The 18002-nt window shown below is 43.8% G+C and overlaps 1 protein-coding gene across 2 annotated transcripts; it reads left to right on the plus strand.

Moving 5' to 3' along the window:
- The first annotated feature begins 427 nt into the window (after positions 1–427).
- Positions 428–16703, plus strand: LOC145879561 (C-Jun-amino-terminal kinase-interacting protein 4). Of its 2 annotated transcripts, XM_082975525.1 has the most exons (28): positions 428–587; positions 674–792; positions 949–1143; positions 1331–1451; positions 3053–3123; positions 3298–3365; positions 3522–3591; positions 3685–3857; positions 4125–4366; positions 4708–4765; positions 5021–5173; positions 5290–5326; positions 5447–5574; positions 5699–5752; positions 6100–6240; positions 6650–6785; positions 10093–10179; positions 10287–10334; positions 10886–11027; positions 11235–11277; positions 11383–11463; positions 11614–11681; positions 13084–13232; positions 13328–13499; positions 13695–13808; positions 13914–14012; positions 15126–15230; positions 15306–16703. In XM_082975525.1, exons 2-28 carry the CDS (start codon positions 694–696, stop codon positions 15413–15415), a joined length of 2964 nt encoding a protein of 987 aa, XP_082831651.1. In that variant the 5' UTR covers positions 428–587; positions 674–693; the 3' UTR covers positions 15416–16703. The 2 variants fall into 2 exon arrangements, with proteins under 2 accessions (XP_082831651.1, XP_082831650.1); XM_082975524.1 differs by having other exon boundaries at positions 428–792.
- Positions 16704–18002: the final 1299 nt, after the last annotated feature.

Consider the following 18002-nt stretch of genomic DNA (forward strand, 5'->3'; position numbering starts at 1 on the left):
TCGGTGTGAGTGAATTAAAAGGAGTAGGCTTACTAACCGTGCATGGAGTCATTTTGCTTAGTAATGCTAAATGTTAAGTCATTCTGATTCTGCATACTGCCAAGTCACTTGTCTAACGGCACAACCTGTTATTGGAGAGAGCAACAGACATATGTAAAAGTAGACAAGATTCATAGTGTGAATAAAGTAACTAACTCGATACACACTGTATCACTTCTATGTCTAGTGTTCACATTCTGTCCCTCACAGTGAGAGACAGGAAACAGAACAGAAAGAGAAACAGATGATGGTGGTTTGATTGTTGTAAAGGGGGTTTTACTTCTGAAAATAGTCATGTTGTATGTACCTGCAAGCCTATATTTCCCACTGACATTGTAGAAATGATTATGATTCTGTTTTTTTCTCTCTCTTTCAGAATGCCCCCCCCCCCCCCCCCCAGACATCAGCGTAAGCTAGAGCAGAGGAAGAGGCATTAAGGAGAATAGGGGCGTCATTTACTGTAGAAATGGAGGAAGGACCATGTACAGTAGAGAGATGGATGAAATGGGAGTAGCCATGAGTGTGAGAGGTCTAGATAAACTAGTTGGGTAGGTATTTATATATAAGAGGAAGAGGTGTATTGACAGACACACAGTTCATATACTCATATCAGCTGAGACCCATTTGCTTATAGACAGAGCGAGAGATAGAGGGATGGAGTGTGGAGAGAGTATCGTGTGTGGGTCTGGGGAGCTGGATCTGGACCCTGACATTGTGAGTGAAGAGGCCGGGAAACTGTACTCAGAACTACAGGTAAACGCACATCACATCCACCACTCAACTGCTTTCTGTTCTCTATCTCCTTTCCTGCCTCTCTATCTCCTAGCTGGCTTTTCATTCCTCTGTCTCTTCTCCATCACCACCCACACTCATCTGATGCTACCCCCCATCCCTCCTTCCCTGCTACAGACAGTGATTGAGACCCATGGCGTAGGGGTTGTGGAGTCCCTGGTGCCCATCCTTGTATGGGTCCTGGAGGGCCTGGCCAGCTGCAGAGCCCAGCTCAGAGAGAGGGAGGAGGAGGCTGAGAGAGAGAAAGGAGAGAGAGATGAGCTGTTGGAGAGATACCAGAGTGAGAAACTACTGAGGAGAGAGAGCCAGGAGGTGAGAGGGGATGGAAGTGTTTATGGATTATATTTTTTTATTTTATTTATGCTAATGTAATATGGAGTCAGGGTTTGGGGTCAATTCCTTTTCAACTCAGTGAATTCAGGATGTTGATTAAAATGCATAAATAAAATGTTTCATATAGTTTCATTCATTTTGATACATGTTTGTTTTTTGCCTTTAGCGGTATCTGGAGTTGGATGACCAGATTGAGCAGGAGCGGAGGACGATGATAGGAAGAGAGAAGGAGAGAGAGAGGAGGGAAAACGAACTGGAGAAAAAGGCCAGAGAGCAGGCTGACCAATGTGAGTGTCTGACTGGGTCACCCCGTACTGGAAGAATACTTTTTCTTTAACGAGTTGGACGCGAAGGATTTACTTCAGACGCCCGACAAGGTCCTCATCCCCGTCATTCGCAGGAGAAAGAGATGAAGATATCGGGGACATAGGTCTGGGTGTCTTGTAAGGATTCCACGGCGAGTGGGTAATCTGCCTTTACCATTGTACGTTGGCTAATAGGACCAATCATTTGATAATAAAATAGACAAACTATGGGCATGTATATCCTACCAACGGGACATTAAAAACAGCAATACCTTATGTTTCACCGAGTCACAACGACATGAATAACATACAGCTGGTGGGTTTTACTCTTTTTCGGCAGGATTGAACAGCTGCCTCCGGTAAGACAAGGGGTGGCGGTCTGTGTATATTTGTAAACAACAGCTGGTGCAAGAAATCTAAGGAAGTCTTGAGGTTTTGCTCGCCTGAGGTAGAGTATCTCATGATAAGCTGTAGACCACACTATTTACCAAGAGTTTTCATCTATATTCTTCGTAGCTGTCAATTTACCACCACAAACCGATGTTAGCACTAGGACTGCACTCAATGAGCTGTATAAGCCATAAGCAAATAGGAAAATGCTCAGCCAGAGGTGGCGCTCCTAGTGGCCGGGGACTTTAATGCAGGGAAACTTAAATCCGTTTAACCTCATTTCTACCAGCATGTTAAATGTGCAACCAGAGGGAAAAAACAACTCCAGACACAGAGACGTGTACAAAGCTCTCCCTCGCCCTCCATTTGGCAAATCTGACCATAATTCTATCCTCCTGACTCCTGCTTACAAGCAAAAACTAAAGCAGGAAGCACCAGTGACTCGGTCAATAAAAAAGTGGTCAGATGAAGCAGATGCTAAGCTACAGGACTGTTTTGCTAGCACAGACTGGAATATGTTCTGGGATTCATCCGATGGCATTGCGTATACCACATCAGTCACTGACTTCATCAATAAGTGCATCGACGATATCGTCCCCACAGTGATTGTTCGTACATACCCCAGCCAGAAGCCATGGATTATAGACAACATCCGCTGCTGCTACTCTCTGTTTATTATCTATGCATAGTCACTTTAACTCAACCTACATGTACATATTACCTCAATTACCTCGACTAACCTGTGCCCCTGCACATTGACTCTGTAAGGGCTTGTAAGTAAGCGGTTCACTGTAAGGTATACCTGTTGTAATAGGCACATGTGACAAATAAAATTTGATTTGAATTTTAAAAAAGTGAAGTAAACAATAAGAAATTAACAGTAAACATTTCACTCACAAAAGAATAAAGACATTTCAAATGTTCTATTATGACTATGTACAGTGTTGTAACAATCTTATCTATTTCCCGCTCTCTCTTTTGATGCCTTACCCTCTTCATGTTTGTGTAGATTATTTTATATTATTTCATTCACTTCCTTCATTCACGTCCTTTTTGTTACAAACTGAGGATGTTTGATAAGACCATGGCAAGTAGGCTACGGCAGAATCTGACTGGCTCCCTTCGTCATTGAGACTTACTGTATGTGACGCTAATGCTAATTGCTACTGTGTGTTGTGTTGTTTCTGTGACAGTGGTGGCCTTGGAGGAACAGAGGGCTGGACTGGGCAGAGAGTTGAATACACTGAAGCACACTCACAACAAGGTCAGACAACAGCATGTTTAGACTGATGAGGCTGTTTGGAACTCGACGTCTGTGTACTCTTCTATCAGTAACAGCTTCTGTCCATCATTGGAAATGTATTTTATTATTCCCCTGTCCCTCCTTGTTGTCCTTCTTTTTCTCTCTCCATTTTCACATTCTCTCACTCTCTCTCAGTTGGTGCTCAGTTATAAGGATCTGCTGGAAAGGAAAAGGGATCTAGAGAGAGAGGGATCTCCACTAAGGTTAGCCACCACTCAATTCAGTTAATATGACTACAACAACATGGAACGGTATGCAGTCTTTACATTCTAAAGAAATCTTTCACTGTGGTACATTCATTTGATGGTTTCTGATTTTCACTGCATTATGATGTCACAACGGGCCCTGTCTGTCTTTAGTAACCATGTGCGCTCCAAGAATTCACAATCTACCCAGGGCCAGTCAGAATCCTGTGTTAGCGGGCAGGAGGTACGTTCTCTAGATTTGATAACCTCTGTTCTGTCTTGTAGCAGTAGTATATTTCTACGGAAGTTGTCCTTACTGTCTCCTCCCCTTTTCCAGCTAACTGATCGAACGCCAGAAACACCTCCTGATTCTGTCCTGTTGGAAGAACCGGTAACCAAGGATGATAGGGTGATTGACATTGTAATGCCAGACAGAGATGCGTCCTTCATCAATGACATCATAAGCTCCACCCCTGAGCTGGTGAAGTTTCATGGCCTTATGAAGGCCAGGTATGTCCTGTATGTGTGTGATTACAGTGCAAGATGAACTGGACTGACTTTATTGCATTACCATGAAAGCTTTTCTTTTACACATTCATAACCATAACCAAGTTAGCCACAACTAGTTAACTGTAAATCAGACTACTTCCCTTCACAGGTCTGTCATGGTTCAGAAAGACTTTTGATTGGACATCTCCCCAACACATACTTTACTGTTGGACAAACTGACATTCGCTGCCCCCTCCCAACCTTTTCTCTGTTACCCATGTTCCCTAGCACCCCGGTCCGAGCAGATGCCAAAGAGCCAATCGGAGACGAGACCAAGACCAGCATGGAGGAAGAAATGAAGGAAGAGGAGGAGAAAGAGGAAGGAGGAGCGAAGCAGGAGAATGAAGGAGAGGAGGAGGATATGGGTAGTCTGGAATGGGAGCTGAGGAACACGGAGTCTGTGTTCTCAGAGCTGTCAGAGCTGAGTCGGGAATACATAGAGAGTGTGGACCAGGGGGCCAGTGTCAGAGGTACGGCCATTAGGCAAGGGTACACCTACGCCCCCTGTTTGCAGTGAAACACTGCACTGGTTGTTCACATAAGATGCAATGTATGCCCTTTGTTCTCTTAAAATACATACAACCTCTATTTTACAGCCAGAGGAAGGCTAGGGGGAAAGAGCTGAGGCAGATGGAGGGGGTATCATAGGCAGTGCTGGGCAGTAGGCACTAGTTAGACTGGACTGAAGTGTCAATGTCATGAGAACTGGCGTGAGCAATTACAAGCTAGTTGTTCTGAAAAGGGTTGACTTTGGGTTAAGGTATGGGTTAATGCTATTTGTGGTGAGAACTGTTTTTTCTTGTCTGTGCAGGCAGCACCGACCAGTTTGAGGAGATTCTTTCTCAGTATGAGGAACTGAAACACACCCAGTAAGTCCCCGCGTTTATCCCACCGTTATTATTACCCTACTATGACTAGTCCTGTGTGACTAACTGTGTGTAGGGGGCTTACCATTCACTATGCCTCTGTTTCATTTAGATATGTTGACAGAGTGCACATTGGGCCTGAAGTAAAACTGGGCACAATGGATCCTTTGTTTACTGTGTTTACTTACTTATGCATTCTTTCTATCTCTCATTTTCTCTCTCTCTCACTCTTACACTGTCTCCCTCTACCTCTCCCAGTGAGTTAGTGAATGCGGCCCGGAAAGCACTGATCTCTCGTGTGGAGGAGCTGACCAATGAGAGGTCAGCTCTTAAAGTGGAGGTGACTTCCTGCCTGGAGACTGTCACCCGATTGGAGGGAAGGATGAAGGAGATGGAGGAGGAAACCAAGAGGTACACAACTCTAGTGTCAGGTCGTTGATGGTTGGCAGAATGAGACAAAGGTATACAAACAATATTTGTTAATGTGGTGTGATTCATTGATTGCGTGTGTTTCTTCTTTTCTGTAGACTTCGGAAAGAACTGGAAGCTAATAAATCAGATGATGTAAGAGGGCTTTCTTTGTGTTGTCTCTTTATATTCTGCTAATAGATGTGTTGTAACCTTTTTCTGTTTCTCTAATGGACTTGATGTACTCTAACTAGAATGTTAATCTGTTACCCATAGTCCTCCCTGCCCATATCGCTGCGTCGGTTCTCTCGTTCGGAGATGTCCCGTGTTGTCATGGAGAAGAACCAGTATAAGGAGCGTTTGTTTGAGCTGCAGGAGGCTGTAAGACGCAGTCAGGCCATTCGGTAACCATACCTGCCTGTCTCCCCCATGGAAGTAGACAGACAGGAGGTTTCATAGTCCTGTAGAAAAGGGAGAAGGGAATAACTCATTTCTCTCCATCTCACATCAGTCATCCCTTCTTTTCAGGGCCACCCAAGAAGAGAGGATCACAGAGAGAGAAAGGACTAGTGTGTGGAGAAGGTGAGAGCGAGGGAGTGAAGAATCAGGAAGGAAAAGACGACTGTTTTTAATTTGGCAATTATTGCAGTGAAGAAGTCCACAGATGCTGTTAACCACTTTCTCCACTTTAAACCTTGAACTGATAACAGGCACACATCCACACATATTTGTCTTTGCCCTGGCTTCACAACATTTAGCTCAATAGCTGTTCATATTTACCTGTGGCTACACAGTCTATAGCCCAAGCACATGACCAGAGTGCCTATGGGAAAGTTATGTGTAAGAGTTATTGTATTCCTGTGAGGTGGGCAGAGTTTTTGGTCCATTGCAGTCAAATTAACCATTAACTGTCTCTCTGTCCGTTCAAGATTCAACCGTTTGTTTGGCCTGAACAAGAACCCCTTGGTTCCGTCCGCTGCGCTAGCGCTGGTCCTGCCGACGTCCCCGTCCCTCACTCACTCACCAATGGGGTCTCCACGGCAACTGGCTGTCAGTACAACTCAGACAGAGTACGTTGATTTTTATTTTATTTAACTTTTATTTAACTAGGCAAGTCAGTTAAGAACACATTCTTATTTACAATGACGGCCTAGGAACAGTGGGTTAACTGCCTTGTTCAGGGGCAGAACGACTGATTTTTACCTTGTCAGCTCAGGGATTCAATCCACCAACCTTTCGGCTACTGGCCCAATGCTCTAACCACTAGGCTACCTGCCGCCCCATGATAATGGGATTACATGTCTATGGAGCTCTTTCCAACTGCTCAAAGTGCATTACATTGTAAGGTTTGAAGTGAACTCACCTCTACTACCATAGGTTACATTAGTAACTATCATAAAGCAGTACATCTTTTTAAACCACTCTCTCACCCACTGCCCCTTTTTCCCCTTTGTTCTTCCTCTTCCCGCTTCCTCCCAGTGGTGCCTCCCCTGCTGCAGCCCTGTCTCCTCGGGTCAGGAGGAGGGAGCTGTACAGAGAAATCCGCTCCCATGTCTGGGGAACCCTGGGAAAACGCCAGGTTCATGGCTGGAGCATGCCGCTGTCACACACACAGGTAAACACACACACACACAGATGAAGTCGGAAGTTTACATACACTTAGGTTGGAGTCATTAAAACTCGTTTTTCAACCACCACACATTTATTTTTAACAAACTATAGTTTGGGCAAGTCGGTTAGGACATCTACTTTGTGCATGACACAAGTCATTTTTCTAACAATTGTTTACAGACAATAATAAACAATTGTTTATTATTTCACTTATAATTCACTGTATCACAATTCCAGTGGGTCAGAAGTTTACATACACTAAGTTGACTGTGCCTTTAAACAGCTTGTCAAATTCCAGAAAATGATGTCATGGCTTTAGAAGCTTCTGATAGGCTAATTGACATCATTTGAGTCAATTGGAGGTGTACCTGCGGATGTATTTCAAAGCCTACCTTTAAACTCAGTGCCTCTTTGCTTGACATTATGGGAAAATCAAAAGAAATCAGCCAAGACCTCAGGAAAAAAAAAATTGTAGACCTCCACAAGTCTGGTTCATCCTTGGGAGCAATTTCCAAACGCCTGAAGGTACCACGTTCATCTGTACAAACAATAGTACGCAAGTATAAACACCATGGGACCACGCAGCCGTCATACCGCTCAGGAAGGAGATGCGTTCTGTCTCCTAGAGATGAACGTACTTTGGTGCAAAAAGTGACAATCAATCCCAGAACAACAGCAAAGGACCTTGTGAAGATGCTGGAGGAAACAGGTACAAAGTATCTATATCCACAGTAAAACGAGTCCTATATCTACATAACCTGAAAGGCCACTCAGCAAGGAAGAAACCACTGCTCCAAAACCGCCATAAAAAAGCCAGACTACGGGTTGCAACTGCACATGGGGACAAAGATTGTTCTTATTGGAGAAATGTCCTCTGGTCTGATGAAACAAAAATAGAACTGTTTGGCCATAATGACCACCGTTATGTTTGGAGGGAAAAGGGGGAGGCTTGCAAGCCGAAGAACACCATCCCAACCGTGAAGCACGGGGGTGGCAGCATCATGTTGTGGGGGTGCTTTGCTGCAAGAGGGAATGGTGTACTTCACAAAATAGATGGCATCATGAGGTAGGAAAATTATGTGGATATATTGAAGCAACTTCTCAAGACATCAGTCAGGAAGTTAAAGCTTGGTTGCAAATGGGTCTTCCAAATGGACAATGACCCCAAGCATACTTCCAAAGTTGTGGCAAAATGGCTTAAGGTCAACAAAGTCAAGGTATTGGAGTAGCCATCACAAAGCCTTGACCTCACTCCCATAGAAAATGTGTGGGCAGAACTGAAAAAGTGTGTGCGAGCAAGGAGGCCTACAAACCTGACTCAGTAACACCAGCTCTGTCAGGAGGAATGTGCCAAAATCCACCCAATTTATTTGGGGAAGCTTGTGGAAGGCTACCCGAAATGTTTGACCCAAGTTAAACAATTGAAAGGCAATGCTACCAAATACGAATTGAGTGTATGTAAACTTCTGACCCACTGGGAATGTGATGAAAGAAAGAAATCATTCTCTCTACTATTATTCTGACATTTCACATTCTTAAAATAAAGTGATCCTAACTGACCTAAGACAGGGAATTTTTACTAGGATTAAATGTCAGGAATTGTGAAACTGAGTTTAAATGTGTTTGGCTAAGGTGTATGTAAACTTCGGACTTCAACTGTACAGTGCCTTCAGAAAGTATTCACACCCCTTGACTTTTCCACGTTCTGTTGAGTTACAAAGTGGGATTAAAATAGATTTAACTGTCATTCTTTGACAACAATCTACAAACAATAATCTGTAATGTCAAAGTGGGAGAAAAATTTTAATATTTGTAAAACATTTATGGAAAATAAAACACTAATCTATCTTGATTACGTAAGTATTCAACCCCTGAGTCAATACATGTTAGAATCACCTTGAGCAGCGATTATTAGCGAGATTATAAATTGTATTTTTGGCTAAATCTCTAAGAGTTTTGCACACCTGGATTGTACACTATTTGCCCATTTTATTATTCTTTTAAAAATTCTTCAAGCTCTGTCATGTTGGTCATTGCTAGACAGACATTTTAAAGTTTTGGCATCTTCAAGTTTATTTAAGTTAAAACGGAATGTTCCTGAGTGGCCTAGTTAAAATGTCGTCTTGGTAAACAACTCCAGTGTATATTTGGGATTGTGTTTTAGGTTATTGTCTTGCTGAAAGGTGAATTTGTCTCCCAGTGTCTTTTGGAAATCAGACTGATCCAGGTTTTCCTCTAGGATTTTGCCTGTGCTTAGCTCTATTATGAATTTTCTTTTATCCTAAAAAACTCCATAGTCCTTGCAGATGACAAGCATACCCATAACATGATGCAGTCACCACCATGCTTGAAAATATGAAGAGTGGTACTCAGTTATGTGTTGTTTTGGATTTGCCCCAAAACATAATGTTTCGTATTCAGAACAAAAAATGAATTTCTTTGCCACATGTTTTAAAGTATTACTTTAGTCCCTTATAGCAAACAGGATACATGTTTTGGACTATTTTATTCTGTACAGGCTTCCTCATTTCTCTCTGTCATTTAGGTTAGTATTGCGGAGTAACTACAATGTTGTTGATCCATCCTCAGTTTTCTCCTATCACAGCCAGTAAATGTTTAAAATCACCATTGGCCTCGTGGTGAAATCCTTGAGCGGTTTCCTTCTTCTCCTGCAACTGGGATAGGAAGGACGCCTGTATCTTTGTGGTGACTGGGTGTATTGATACACCATCCAAAGTGTAATTAATAACTTCTCCATGCTCAGAGGGATGCTCAATGTCTGCTTTTTTGCCCTTCTTTGCGAGGCATTGGAAAACATCCCTGGTCTTTGTGGTTGAATCGGTGCTTAAAATTCACTACTCTACTGAGGGACCTTACAGATAACTGTATGTGTGGGGTACAGAGATGGAGTAGTCATTCAAAACAGAATGCACACAGAGTGAATCCATGCAAGTTGTGACTTGTTAAGCAACACTTTAACTCCTTTAACTTATTTAGGCTTGCCATACCAAAAGGGTTGAATACATATTAACTTAAGACATTTCATCTTTTCATTTGTAATTTATTTGTATAATTCCACTGTGACATGGGGTATTATGTGTAGATCAGTGACACACAATCTCAATTGAATCCATTTTAAATTCACGCTGTAACTCAACAAAATGTGGAAAAAGTCAAGGGGTGTGAATACTTTCTGAAGACACTGTACTGGCACAGTATTTACTTCGGAGGTGAAAATACTCACACAGACTGTGGAAGTAGACACAACCCTTAATCTGGTACATACAGTATATTGTGTGGGATTATTGCAGGATTCCTCAGAGCCGACCCCTGAGCCCAAAGATGTGCCTGTCCTAGTGCAGCTCAGACTGCTGGACCAGAGAGATTCTACAGCCAAGGTAGGACATACTATTCACAAACATGTCTATACAATCAGTGCTATGGTTTTTAACCCAGACAGTCTTTTCCCAGAAGACAGTCCCTAACTTGTGTTTTCTCTCTGTAGCTAAACTGTGCTGTTGCTGTCACACCTGAGATCTCAGGCGAGACAACGGTAAGGTGGTCATTACCGTCAATTTACTAGTTCTAGTCACAGTAACTACCACTTGCAGTACCATCTAACCACCATTTTCAGACCATGTCATGCCAATGGTTTTCTCAATGCCAAATCGACCCCTAGCTCTTACTGGCACTTCTTGTAGATCTGAGAGGTTTGATAGGTAGAATCAATATGGTAGTTGCTCCATGTCCACTGACAGGCTAGATGGAACCATGTTGTTTAGAATACTGTTTACACCCATCCAAACCTTTTTAGGTCTCCACACATATGCCTTGTGGGTAGGGGCTAGGGCAGTGTTTCCCCAGCTCGGTCCTGGGGACCCCAAGAGGTTTTGGTTTTTGCCCTAGCACCACACAGCTGATTCAAATGATCAACTCATCACTAAGCTTTGATTATATGAATCCGCTGTGCAGTGCTAGGGCAAAAACCAAAACGTGCACCCCTTGGAGTCTCCAGGACCAAGTTTAGGAAACACTGGGCTAGGGGTTGAGCTGTCATTTTTCAGTAGTAGGCATCACTCCTCTCTCTTCCATCCACTCTGTCAGTGTGCTGTGTGGGTGGTCTCGGGTCCCGCCTCCAGTAGTGATGTCACAGTGATCAACCCTGCACGGTCCAATACGGTGCTGGATCAGTTCAGCCTCCCGCCCACCTCGCCCGCCCTATGCATCTGTGCTGTGCCCCCTACTGGTCAGTGGTATCTATTACTCTCCGGGTAAAAGTTACCCTTGGGCACAGATCTAGGATCAGCTTACCAATTTTAGATTTCTGTAGACTTGTTAACCATAGCCACCATCATTTCCAAATCATCACTCAACTAGTTATTTCCATTAACAATGCTTTAAACACTGGCAATGCTATCAGCTTACCGTCTCTGTTCTGTTTCTGTGTCATCAGGTGAGACCTCAGGAACTGTGTGGATTGGAACTCAGGAAGGAAGGTGAGGTGTGGAAAGCAGAACCATGCTGTTCCATGATATGTTAAACAGTTGACAGTTGCTCATTCTCCCTCTCCTCTCTTTTTCTCTTTCTTCCTCCATTCCCAGTGTATTGGTCCACTCCGCGTCCACAGCTAGGAGGCGCTGTCTGCAGTCTATCTCTCTGTCTGAGGGTGTGCACTCTCTCACGTGAGTACATCTGTACCCAGTCCGATATAGACCGCAAGCCCCTACAGTTGGACACTTGGATGACTAGATCTGAAAGGATAATTGTGTACCAGTTTGAATATTGCATGTTTTGTCTTTATTTATGTTTACTTTCAACTCTAAACCCTTCAGGTATTCACATGGTCAAGTCATTGCTGGATTAGCCAATGGGACGCTTGCATTCTTCTCGCACAACCCAGGTAATTCCCCCTCTCAGGTTACTGTCAGGATCAGGTCAGGTTACTGTCAGGATCAGGTCAGGTTACTGTCAGGATCAGGTCAGGTTACTGTCAGGATCAGGTCAGGTTACTGTCAGGATCAGGTCAGGTTACTGTCAGGATCAGGTCAGGTTACTGTCAGGATCAGGTCAGGTTACTGTCAGGATCAGGTCAGGTTACTGTCAGGATCAGGTCAGGTTACTGTCAGGATCAGGTCAGGTTACTGTCAGGATCAGGTCAGGATCAGGTCAGGTTACTGTCAGGCTACTGTCAGGATCAGGTCAGGTTACTGTCAGGATCAGGTCAGGTTCCTGTCAGGATCAGGTCAGGATCAGGTCAGGCTATGATCAGGCTACTGTCAGGATCAGGTCAGGTTCCTGTCAGGATCAGGTCAGGTTACTGTCAGGATCAGGTCAGGTTACTGTTAGGCTACTGTCAGGATCAGGTCAGGTTACTGTTAGGCTACTGTCAGGATCAGGTCAGGTCAGGTTACTGTCAGGCTACTGTCAGGATCAGGTCAGGCTACTGTCAGGATCAGGTCAGGCTACTGTCAGGATCAGGTCAGGCTACTGTCAGGATCAGGTCAGGTTACTGTCAGGATCAGGTCAGGTTACTGTCAGGCTACTGTCAGGATCAGGTCAGGCTATGATCAGGCTACTGTCAGGATCAGGTCAGGTTACTGTCAGGCTACTGTCAGGATCAGGTCAGGTTACTGTCAGGCTACTGTCAGGATCAGGTCAGGCTACTGTCAGGATCAGGTCAGGCTACTGTCAGGATCAGATCAGGCTACTGTCAGGATCAGATCAGGCTACTGTCAGGTTCAGGGCAGGCTACTGTCAGGCTACTGTCAGGATCAGGTCAGGCTATGGTCAGGATCAGGTCAGGTTACTGTCAGGCTACTGTCAGGATCAGGTCAGGTTACTGTCAGACTACTGTCAGGATCAGGTCAGGCTACTGTCAGGATCAGGTCAGGCTACTGTCAGGATCAGATCAGGCTACTGTCAGGATCAGGGCAGGCTACTGTCAGGATCAGATCAGGCTACTGTCAGGTTCAGGGCAGGCTACTGTCAGGCTACTGTCAGGATCAGGTCAGGTTCCTGTCAGGATCAGGTCAGGTTACTGTCAGGCTACTGTCAGGATCAGATCAGGCTATGGTCAGGATCAGGTCAGGTTCCTGTCAGGATCAGGTCAGGTTACTGTCAGGCTACTGTCAGGATCAGGTCAGGCTACTGTCAGGATCATATCAGTGCATATGAAGGAAAGGAGGGAAGAAGTGGTACCATTTTGATGTCAATTTGACAAACTGCATACCATCTATCCATGACCAGATACAACCTGTTATTCTAAGAGACTGATGATGACTAATCATCACTATATTTGACAGGTGGATGGGATCTCCAATCACATGAGGTTTTGCCTCTGGGATCAACTCCACTGCAGCCCATTTGCTGTTGCCTAGCGAAGGGGGCAGGCTTATGGGTAGGATACTGGAATCGGGTTCATGTGGTCGATGTCGAGAATAGAAAAGTGGAGGTAAGAGTTTGACGAACCTGAAAATATTGTGTATGAATTCAGAATGGTTTGTACTTTGTATTATTTTGTCTATATTTCCCACCTCTCTCTTTCAGCAAACTTTAACCGTCTCGGAGCGCAGTGAGCAGCAGGTGCGTTTCCTGTGTGCGGCAGGAAGTGGTGTGTGGACGTCCTGCCGGCTCGACCCTACACTCAGGCTTTTTGATTGGTCCACTGGCCGGCCCCTGCAGGATGTGGATCTGACCCCTCTGGTCACCAAAACACTGGGTAGGAGCAGGAACAGGATTCTCAGTTCATGAATCTGTTCATGTTTATATTGCTGATGTGAGCATGTAATGGCCCATATAGAAGTTAATGTACAACTTTGAATACATTTTCTTAAATTATGCTTCAATCCTTACCTCCTCAACCCAAAAACTGAATGGCTAAGTTCCTGACTGTTTGGCTCTCTGTCTCCTCCAGGCCCTGCCTTCTTGTCTCTCTCTCCGCTGCAGATCTCGTCCCTCACCTTCATCTCTGGCCGGCTGTGGGTGGGAACAGGAAGTGGCGCCATCTTCTCCATCCCTGTGTCTCTCAGTGAGTACTGACCTCTGGTCCCCAGAAGTCAACAACAGAATGACCTGAGAGATAATGCCCTTACACTGGTCACATCTCAATTGTCTTCTTCTCTGCGTTCCATAGGTTCAGAGTCTGCCTCTATACCATACTGCTCTTTGGCGGCAGCACAACTGTGTTACCATGGACACCGCCAGGCTGTCAAGTTCATCATTGCTGCACCTGGTGAAAATCTCTTATCGTTGTTCATTCATTCACTGTTGTGTAACAATGCAGTTATTCTACAGCGGGGCTATTCAACTGGCGGCCCACGGCCCATATCCGGCTCATTTACCCTGGCCTTTTGATCAATTCTGAACATTAATCAAAGATCTGCAAAGAAATCCCCTCCAAAATCCGACGTTCAGTATCAAAATGACACGCACTATGGTGGTTGTCTATAGTGTAGTGTCTAGTGGTTTTTTTGTAGTTTCTAGTGTTTTTTGTGGTTTCTAGAGTTATTTGTGGTTTCTAGTGTTATTTGTAGTTTCTAGTGTTATTTGTGGTTTCTAGTGCTATTTGTAGTTTCTAGTGCTATTTGTAGTTTCTAGTGCTATTTGTAGTTTCTAGTGTTTTTTGTAGTTTCTAGTGCCTATGTGGCATGTTGATTATTTTTTCTTCATATGAATTTGGCTCTAGTGTTTCAACGGTTTAAGCTACAACATGTTATGACCCCATTCCTGAAAGCTACGACTCTCAGGAACACTACATGCCTTCTGTTTCCCTCTCTGATGCTCACAAGGACTTGTTAGAAGGGACAAATAAATGCACCTAATGACTGTGGGGAAATTAATTCAAAGCTTCCTTCCTTCAGACTGGAATTTGGCATCACCTGATTTTACATATCTTTGTGTTCTTTATTAAGATGCTTAGTTTTCAGATTTTAAAATGACCTAATTACGTTTAACAAGCTTTTAATCGTTAAAATGATGAGCGAGTGTTGTGACTTCCTTTTCAATGATGAGCATTTTTGGGCTGCACCTCGACTCACATTGATTGGGCGCCCTCCACTTCTTTCCTAATTATTTTTAGCAACATTTAATTTGGAGAAAAGTGCTTTATTGGTGATGTGCGTTGCTTTTTTTATACAGTTCTTCCGAACATTAATTGCGTGAGGAAAATGTCCATCCCCCTTGCAATTAACCTTTTTACATCTGTCCCCAGTAGGAATATAGTTGAATAGCCCTGTTCTACAGTATTAAATACTATGCAGTTATTACATGGTTATTCGACAGTATTATATTGTGATACTATGCAGTTTTTACATGGTTATTAGTATTCTATATCTGTGTTCCCCAGGCTGTGTGACCAGCTCCTCTACAATAGGAGGCGGTGCTGTGACTCTGGTCTCTACCTCTCAGCTCATCCTCAGTGGAGGAGAGGGCTACATCAACTTCCGCATCGGTGAGTTGAGGATATCACGTGGTTGTCATTAGAGTGGTTGTCTGACTGACTCTGTCTCCCTCTTACCTTTCCCAGGCGACAACACGAATGACGGCGCACCCGAAGCTGCTCCGCTGCGATCAGACCGCAGTCACATGATCATCTGGCAGACCCCCACCCCCTCCCTGCCCAGCTCCGCCCTATGACCACACCCACATCCAGTCTAGAATGAGACAAGGAAGGATTAGACAGAGATGTCATACAAGAGACCAGGAAGTACAAATGGGAGCCATGTTTTAATGGGCTTCATTCACTAGGAGTTCCATTTGGATTTTTGTTCTAGAATTTTGGGATTAAATTAAGACATCACAGCTTAATCCTTCTTGTCTCACTCTGTTATCCAGTTGCTACCCTCATCCCCTTGACTAAACCTTTCACCTGGTTAACCCAGTCTCCTCTATGTGTGCCTTAATGTGATTTGACAATCGTTGCTGTGAGATTAGTCATTGTACAATGTTTTGTGTTTTTTGTGAAACATGTTTCCTCATCATGGTAATCATATATGGGCAGCAGCTAGCCTAGCTATTAAGAGCGTTGGGCCAGTAACCCAAAGATCGCTGGTTCGAAAACCCGAGCCGACTAGGTCAAAAATCGGTCTATGCACATGAGCAAGGCACTTAACCCTAATTGCTCCTGTAAATCGCTCTGGATAAGAGCGTCTGCTAAATGACTCAAATATAAATATCATCATCACTGTAGCAAAGTATTTTACAGTAAGAGTCTTGACTTTAGGTTAGTCAGTCAGTATTTTACAGTAAGCGTCTCTGACTTTTGGTTGGTCAGTTAAGAATGGTTTGGGTTTCTTTTTACCACAAAACATGCACACTCAGATTCATCATTCCATTACGTTGGATCAAACTCGTTTACATTGATACTGAGATGTAGTGTTGAAGCTGCTGGGTTCCTAATAACTATTGTTGCATAAGACCCTGGCCTTCAGTTCCCATTGCATGCTGGGTAAATCTAATTGCACTTTATCTCTCTCGCTCTGTGTGTGTGTGTGTGTGTGTGTGTGTGTGTGTGTGTGTGTGTGTGTGTGTGTGTGTGTGTGTGTGTGTGTGTGTGTGTGTGTGTGTGTGTGTGTGTGTGTGTGTGTGTGTGTCAAATCTTTTGAAATGATTGGCTAATCCTCTTAAAGATTCTAGAAAAAAAACTGCTAGTATTTCTCCCAGAGAAATGATCTTATGTCTGCTCGTCATGACTTTGTGAAACATATGATTTGTTAATGTTTTTTGTTTAAAGTTTTCATTTGCTGAGCGATAAGGGAGTGGAAGTCTCAAAAGATACTTAAAGTATTTTATGCAGTATTTGAAAGTGTGTTTGTGTGTGTGAATCATGTCTGAAAATGTTAATCATAACTGGACTCTATGCAAGATAATCTATGTATCTACTTAAATCTATGAAAAATAAACTTTTGTAAAGACTTTCATAAAAGATCTGTTTTCAAATCAATGTAATGTAATACTTTTCATCCCAAATCTTCACAAATGCCCTATGGTAGGTTATTTTTTAGTTTTAATACAATTTTATCATGTAATACAAAAACCCTATTATGATTCAAAGAAAACCTTAACACATGGATTTTTATGAATATAAAGACAAATTCTGTACAGATTCAAGCCTAAACAAACCAACCAAGTGAACTCTGAATAGCCTCCATGCTTGATCATTTAAAATCCTATTCAGACAGTACAATTCTGTTATCTACCAGAGGTGTTTTAGCAAAGTCAAGTTTTAGTCAAGTCACAATAAAATGCAATGACCAACAGTTTTTCCATCTTGTAATTGACACTAGTGAACTAGCAGTATGTAAGTCTCTTGAGTTAAAGAATGAGGGAGTTCTATAAAAATGTTTATCTTATTCCTGCCCCAGGTGAAGCGGGTTAGCGTTGATTACATTAGTTTTGGAACCGAGCATCCTCCCCATCAGCTCCAATAAAAAAGTGACATAGGTTAATCGCGTAGAGTAATGAGTAGGATTCTGGGTTTTCACATACCAAAAAGCCTTTCTATCAAAAGCAATCATTATCTGCTTTCCTAATGAAAACTACTTTGAAAATGTGATCATAGGCTGCCTTGATGACATGACCGAGCGGCGCATATTACTGTTTGATTTGAGAAGGGCGCTCCTCCCAACCCCGCTTTTGCCCGTTCACATCACGGGCCATAGCCTGGTTCATTTAATAGCACTCCCCCAATGCCAACAATACTGCTCCCAGACCCCCAGGCAGTTTGACTGTCAGGGGCCAATAGTCTAGTCTAATGGAGACACTGAGGATCCTCCACTACAACCACACCCTTCTCCTACGCCTGACCATGAAGCATCATGAGGGGCTGCTGTGGCTCCTGGGGAGTCGTATCCTGCGGCTGATGGAGCGGGCCAGCCGGTCCATGGCACCCATGGTTCCCCCTAGCTCCTTCTTGGAGGTCAGGCCCTCGAGGTTCCCGCTGTACCACATGACCCATCCTCCCAGGGACATGAGCATCAGTAGAACCCCAGAGTACACCAGCAGGTCCCCAAAGTCCTGTCCCTTAATCTCTAATGGGGCGAAGACCCCCCACCAGCAGAGCAGACACACCTAGCAGGTCCATCAATATGGCAAAACGCCAGGGCCAGCTTACAGTGGGACAGACCATCATAGTGGTGCGCCATGGTCACTCACCTGGGGGACAGAGAGGTGGGGAAGGTGAGAGACATAAATCTTGTGCATTGACATTGCTCAGAGTAAAATC

This window comes from Salmo salar, chromosome 05 (assembly GCF_965601325.2).
Source record: "Salmo salar chromosome 05, fSalSal1, whole genome shotgun sequence".
Lineage (NCBI taxonomy): Eukaryota > Metazoa > Chordata > Actinopteri > Salmoniformes > Salmonidae > Salmo > Salmo salar.